We start from the raw sequence: 7,158 nt of genomic DNA on the forward strand, positions 1-7,158 counted from the left end.
ATTTAAGAGTAAGTTACACACATCGTGGACCTTTCCCCTGCACACTTTAGTGTTTATTTCCTAAGAATATTCTCATATAATCACAGTACTGTTATCAATTTCAGTAAATTTAACATCGATTCAATACTTTAAACCATCGTTCCTGTTCCACTTTTATCAGTGGCGCCAATAATGTCCAGTACAGAATCCAGCCTGGGGTCAGGTATTTCACCTACTTGTAGTGCCTCTTTGTGAACCTTAGTAGATCCAGCTTTGCAACCAACCTCTCCTTTTCACGGGGCACCCAGAATTCTCACCTGTAAATTGGGATGGTGGCAATTGCCCCTCTTCGTGAGTAAAGGCACTTTAACAGCCTATAAGAGCTAAATGGCGTATTTCTCTTCTGTATCGTTACTCCCCAGAATTGTCTGAGCATTCTGTTGTGGGTTGGGTAGAGGAGACCTGCTTTGGTTCTCGTTACCAGCCTGGGACAACGACCTAGGGAGGTGAGCCAGGGAATAGAAGGAATTTGGGAAGGAATTCTCTAGGGAAGAGAAGACCGCAACCGTGTGAAGTACTCCCCTTTCCAACCCCCTCACCTGGAGAACCCAGCGACCAATCAGCGGCACGGCCAGTGTCCCCGCGGCCAATGGGAATGCTGCGCGGCGCGCGCACCCAAGGGTATAAGCGCGCGCGGGCTGCAGAAAGTGAAAGTGGGGCGGCCGCCGCAGGCGCAGCCGCCCGGGTCCCAAGCGAGGGCGCTGGGGCTGAACCACCGGGATGCTCAGGGCTCTCGACCTGCGGCTCGGGGAGGCGCGGGCGGCCACTCAGGCCAAGCCACTCACCTCCTTCCTCATCCAGGACATCTTGCGGGACGGCGGGGAGCAGCGCGCCGGCCACAGGGGCAGCCCTCAGCCTCGGCCCCCACCGCAGCCTCCGCGCCAGCCGGCCCCCAGGCAACACCCAGAGCCAGAGCCAGCGGAGGGAAGAGGTGGCGCCGGGGCGCAGGAGGACGAGCCGAGAGCCTGGCCCTGCGCCGCGCCGGTGAAGGCCGAACCGCCGGCCGAGACCGAGTCAGGTAAATCGGCGAGGCTGGGGAGGCCGGGCTGCGCCGGGTGGGGACCTGCTGAGGGCGGAGAGGCCTGAAGGCTGTACCAGCATGAGGGCGAGTCCAAGGCGCACTTCCCGGAGTTCCAGCTGCAGGGATGCGGGCCCGCCGCTACACGCCTAGGGACCTCACTGCCTCCCGCAGCGGACGCGCCTCGGGATTAACCCTGAGCCCTAGTGTCAGAGTGGCGCAGGATGTAGATATCCGCCTGACTCGCCCGCACTTTGCTACGGCCTCCGGGGCCCCGGCGCCCCGGGCTGAAAAGAGAGCGCGCACGCAGCACCCATTGTCCTCCCGCGTCCCAGGTGGAACCCCAACCCCAGCTCCCAGGCGCTGCGCGACCCTTGATCCGCACCAGAGCCGCGTTACCTCTTGGCAGTTACAGTAATTGACAACAAATAACTGATAATTATTAATATAAATAAATTAGGGCTTGCCCATCAAAGACCCCCTTTGCTTCCCAATCCCACTGGCAGTAAAACAGTAAATTTGGAAGTTTCCTGTGGTCTTCTGGAAATACAACACGGTTGGAACATTTAGAATAGACTTATCTTCTTTCCCATCACTTCTTATGAGGCATCCTAAGGGCTCTTTAGAGAAAAAAGGGTCTTATAGCCAGAGAAGGAGCTTGCCATTAGCCCTCACAGCCTCTCCTGGCACACACAAACCCTCTTTTGTCACCTGAATGTTAACGCAAGATGCCTTAGGTCCTTCACGAGGCATCTTATTTCTCCCTGTCATCCCTCACCGCTCTTCAGTACACATATCCAGAATCCCTATTTAATTCTGGATGGCACGGTAGGAAGTTCTACCACTAACTGCCTCTTACTTTGGGTACTTGATAGCTATTAGAAAACGGTTACATAGTATATGCAGTCACTCCCTCCCCACTCCGGGAGAGCTCCTTAGTCATGTGAAAAAAGTGAAATGTATCTATGATGACAGTGGGCTGTTTGTTCACTCACTGAAGAAATCAGGGTGGATTGAATTCTGTTCTCTTCCCTGCTAACATGTAACGTTTTCCTTCCCTTTCTGCCCTCTCCCCTCTCCTTTCCAGATAGGCACTTGGAGACGTATCTGGTGGACTGTGAAAACACTTCAGGCGCCTTGCCAAGCCTTCCTCAAACCCCCAAGCAGCCACAGAAGCGCTCCCGCGCTGCCTTCTCCCACACTCAGGTCATTGAGTTAGAGAAGAAATTCAGCCACCAGAAGTACCTGTCAGCCCCTGAAAGGGCACACCTGGCCAAGAACCTCAAGCTCACTGAGACCCAAGTGAAAATATGGTTCCAGAACAGACGCTATAAGACCAAGCGGAAGCAGCTTACCTCGGACCTGGGCAGCCTGGAGAAGCACTCCTCCCTGCCAGCCCTGAAGGAGGAGGGTTTCTCTCCAGCCTCCCTCCTCTGCATGTACAACAGCTATCCTCACTATCCCTACCTATACTGCTTGGGAGGCTGGAGCCCAGCTTTCTGGTAACACCAGCTCAGACAACAACCATGCGTGATCAGAAACTGCCTTTCCCAGGTTGTCTCCCTGGAAGGCAAAAGGGGCCAGGCAGGGTCAGGGAGGATTGGGGAGCGAGAGGCATGCAGACCAAAACTGCATGGTTTGCATGGAAACCCCAGGTTCTTCATTGGTGGGCCAATGAAAGATCTGGGCTGGTGAATAATTTAATATCTAAATAGTTTCCCTAACACATAACGTAGGTCGTTTTTGCTTTCAGAGACCTGCTTGAAGTGGGGAAGGATAAAGCCAAGTGCTGTTTACAGCACTGTGTATGATTTGATATGAGCTTTCCACATTGTTTCTGAGGATTCCGTTCCCAGAACTCCATTCTCTGGGGTAACTGAGCACTGACACTAAAAGAACAAACCTGAGGGAGAAGGGACAGCCAAGATGAGGATGTCACCTACTGAATTAGACTTAATGTCAAAAGCCTTGTTGGCCTTGGAATATGACCACGTTTTCTCTCTGTCCCTGTAAGAGAGAGGGAAATAGAGGTGTCGCCGAGAAACCCGTCCTACTCAGTGCACCTTGGCTTCCGCTGTGGAGATGGGTAGGAGGAGGTGAAAATATAAGCTTCTTCTTAGTTCTTTTGTAAGAGTACACCAACCTGAGTATTTACACGGTGACCCAAGTAGAAGAAGCAGCACTCACTGTGGTTTTAAGACAAGCTGTGTAAACAGAACTCCACTGTAAGAAGTGGCCCACGCCAGAAGAATCTCCATGTGTCCAAGACAGTGGCCAAAGGACAAGTCTCCCACTGCTGCAGGGAGCAGTATAATTTTATTAGCAAAAGGTAAAAAAGCCTCTCCTGGACCTTTTTGCCCTGGGCCTGAGAATTCAGAATGAGAAAGTTTCTGGAGTTTTCAGGCTACGACTCATATCACATCATGACAGATCACATAATTCTTTACTCTGGGCGCCTTCCTTCCCTCCTTTTAGTTTTCGTTCCTTTTCCACAGCAATCACCCACTGAAGGGCTTCTTTTCAGTCCAGACTTAGTCTGGCTGCACCTCACATATGCCTTCCTTATTTAGCCTGAGATCTGGTCTCCTTTTTTCCCCAAAAAACTTTATCTTTCCTGGGTTACAAGGGAGGGGGGCAGAGTCTGAATTGGCTTAAAGACATGCATTTTTTGGTAGCTAACAATTCTTCTTTCCTTTAAAAATATACAGCATTAAATCCCAAACCCTATTTAAAGACTTGAGATAGCTCTAGAGGGTCACGGCTGCTTTTATAGGACTTCTGATGGCTGTTGTTACAGTTCAAAGTCTTGACAACCCTGGGGGACCCCTGCAGTCAGAGGAGGTAAGAGGTATGGCTTTCACACACAAGGAAGAACTCCAAAATGCAGGGTTGGCACCATTGAGATGTCTGGTGGAAATCGAGGGCTCCTGGGTGGGTTGTGTAAGGAAAGGTGACCTGGGCCTTAAAGAGTCCAGTCCTCTGATCAAGCTGACATGGCTGAGAGCACTCTGCGGGGAGAGGCTCAGAAAAAAGAAAGTTTGCAAAACACATTACTGTGGCTTCCATCACTAAACTACAACAGAAAAAAAAAAAAAGAAAAAAAAAAAAACCTGTCCAAATGCTTTGGGAACTATATTTAATGCCTATAAAAAAAAAAAAAAATAGGTTCCCAAAATGAGTCACCTTGTGACTTCAAAGAGAATGAGAAGAGGGCAAAGGAGAAATGTGGCCATCCTTATGTTTTCATGCTATTATCTCAGGTGACCTGGTAGAGGGAGATATCGGAATTAAAAAGCCGGTACTAATGAAGTACCCTGAGACCTGGAAATCTCTTGATCCTACCACTTAATTCTGTTCAGTAAGGAACCTTTCAATTTCCCCCCATTAAGAGAGCCAATTTACTGTTGGTGGCAAAACTGCCAAAGGTGAGAGAAAGTTGGCCCAGTTCACCCCAGTTTCTATCAGTCTCCTTTTCGCATGTCTTGTAAGCTAGGCATTCAGTGCTCACTCCCTGTCTCTCCTCACCCTCGGACTTTAATTCTTCCAACCTGCAATTCTGCAAGTATTAAACATTTTTCTGTGATGTATATTGTGTTGCAAAAAAAAAAAAAAAATCTTCGTTTTAAAATTATTTGGTCTGTGACTTAATCATGCTTTCCCCCCGTTGGAACTCGTCACTCAGCCATATCTGAACTGGTAGAACAACATTTGAAGAACTCGTATGTTGGTATCTGACAGGCGTAACGGGGGGGGGGGGTGCCCCCGACCATTTCATCCAGATGGCCTGTTTCTAAGCTGTTTAATAAATTAGTTTGGGTTCTCCACGTGCATAACAAACCCTGCTCTGATTTGTAAGCAAAAGGCCTGTGACTTGAGATTTAATAAAGTACCCTCACCAAACTTTATTTTTCTATGTATGTTTTTGCAACATGAGTGTTTATAAAATAAAGGACTGTGTCTTTATCAGACATATCCATGTGTGACTTTCTGTATCCTGGAGACTATGCTATTGAGCTCACATATTTCTGGTTACCTTGTTTCCCCACCCTCCGCCTACCTCCCAAATCTATGAAGAACAAATCATCAAAAGCAGTAGCAGATGATGCTCATTCTTTTGTAAACGCACTGGGCCTCTGTTCCCGGTAAGTCAGGTGGAGGGGAAAGGAATTTCTGTCTTCAGTTTAGTAATCACCTGCTCCAGTCCAAGAGTACCTTTTGTTTAAATAGAGAACATCGGGTATTTACTTACATTTCTTGAAGACCCTGAAAGGAAAACACAGACCACACAACACTTCTTTTAAAATTCCCCATTCGTCTCCCAGTAACCCTTCACATTACAACTGCTCCCCCCCCCACCCCCCCAGCATCTCCCTGAAAAATGTTGCCTTCATTCAGGGCAGATAGATCTCTTGCGAGTAACACTTTTGAATCGCAATCACAAGTATTGAAAATAGGTTTAACATAAAATATGGAAATAACACATCCTTCATCTGGCTGCACTTAAACCGTCATTAAATCCCACAAGCAGTGTCTCATGCACCTGATTACCTGAAAGAACAGATAGGTTTTTTTTGCCCCCTCCTTCAAGGAAATAGAAGCTTAAAGAGTAAGGTACTTACTTGAGGTAAAACATATCATAATTTCAAAGTTTGCTCTAATCCTTTAAGTACATTGTACACACAGGTGGGGCCTCCTGTAACATGTTCCCATCATGAGATTTAACTCTTTGCACAAATCGACTGCCATCCTCCCCTCCCCTGGAAGGCCCTGAGCTCTCAAATTACAAAGGCGCTGGCAGTAAATTAACAATGTGGATTTTGTTTTTTAATCATTAAAAGTAACTAATCCAGGAAATTAAACAAAAATCTCTCATCTCTAAGGAAAGTTCTGCCTCTTCTTCTTTGTCCCGCTTCCAACTTGCCTTTGGTGTCTCTGCTCGTCTCACACTGTCTCCTCCCAGCAACTTTCCCCAGCATGCCACCTGTTTGTGGACTGTGGAATCCCTTGGCTGTCTGTCTTTCAAGTTACTTCAGGTACCCATTTCTAGAGTCACTGTAGCATGGTCACTGGTGGTTCCATTGGTGCTCCCCAGCCCTCCTTAGGAAGGCCGCTGCTGCCAGAAGGGAAATGAGTGTCAGAGATTTACACCTGACAAAAAGCGTGTTCCTTTAAACTACAAAGCAAGTCGTTGTCCTTGGGTGATATCAATACCATGCCTCTTACAGCTGACCTTGGAGAAAACAGTGGCCACGATGAGAAAGTTACTTAGCTTGAGTGCTCTGTGATGCACCTAGAAGGTTTATGGGGAGTGCGCTCAGCTCTGGAGATACGTTAGGTCCAAGAGGAAGTGCGGGCGGCAGGGTTGAGAAGTGAAAGAAGCTGACCCACAATGCAGGTGCAACTGAGGCCTCACCCAGTACTTTAAGAAGCTCCAAAGCTCATGCGTCCCCGATTGAGGAAAGGCTGTGGGTGCTTGTATCCCAGCCTTAGCCTCCTGAAAATGGGAGGAACCTGGGGCAATGCAGTTCCTTTCTGGGTAAGACAGTGGCCACGAAGGGACACAGCTGTGACTCCTCGGCATCAACATTCCCAGAGGCTGTGGGATGCTTCTCCCCTGTACTGGGCGCTCCGGGGAACACCACGGAATTCTCTCTAAGACATATGATCCCTTCTTTGGTCACTCTTGGGGCCTAGGTCACTTTCATGTGGCCATGGTCACCACCAGTCTTTGCAGGGAGGAAATCTGAGTCGGGCGGATCCTGATGGGCCCCAAACTCTGAGTTCTGCATGCAGACATGCAGGCTCTGCGCCCCCACAGCCAACATGCACAGGTCACCAGGGCTTGTTTTGCAAAGCCAAGAGTTATTTACTGTCCAAGGAAAGGGGCAGGAACGATAGTCCTGGGACACGAAGAGCTCCTAGTTTAGCCATAGACTTGGCCTTCCCACACACTTTCCCAGACAGACAACCCGCCAATAGTCAGCAAGGGAAAGGAGACATCTCAGTTTCCACACTGTGTTCTCCTCTCACCTCTGCAAAGGCTCCAGTGTGGCCTTGACTTATTTCCTGAGCCTGTTCTGGGCCTGATGTGGGGTTTAGGG

The 7,158-nt window shown here is 48.9% G+C and overlaps 1 protein-coding gene across 1 annotated transcript; it reads left to right on the plus strand.

The window, feature by feature from the left end:
- The first annotated feature begins 692 nt into the window (after positions 1-692).
- NKX3-1 (NK3 homeobox 1) lies at positions 693-4,166 on the plus strand. Its single transcript, XM_019714814.2, has 2 exons — positions 693-1,057; positions 2,145-4,166. The coding sequence occupies exons 1-2, from the start codon at positions 760-762 to the stop codon at positions 2,561-2,563; spliced, it is 717 nt and encodes a 238-aa protein (XP_019570373.1). The 5' UTR covers positions 693-759; the 3' UTR covers positions 2,564-4,166.
- Positions 4,167-7,158: the final 2,992 nt, after the last annotated feature.

Source organism: Rhinolophus sinicus, linkage group LG07 (genome assembly GCF_036562045.2).
Source record: "Rhinolophus sinicus isolate RSC01 linkage group LG07, ASM3656204v1, whole genome shotgun sequence".
Lineage (NCBI taxonomy): Eukaryota > Metazoa > Chordata > Mammalia > Chiroptera > Rhinolophidae > Rhinolophus > Rhinolophus sinicus.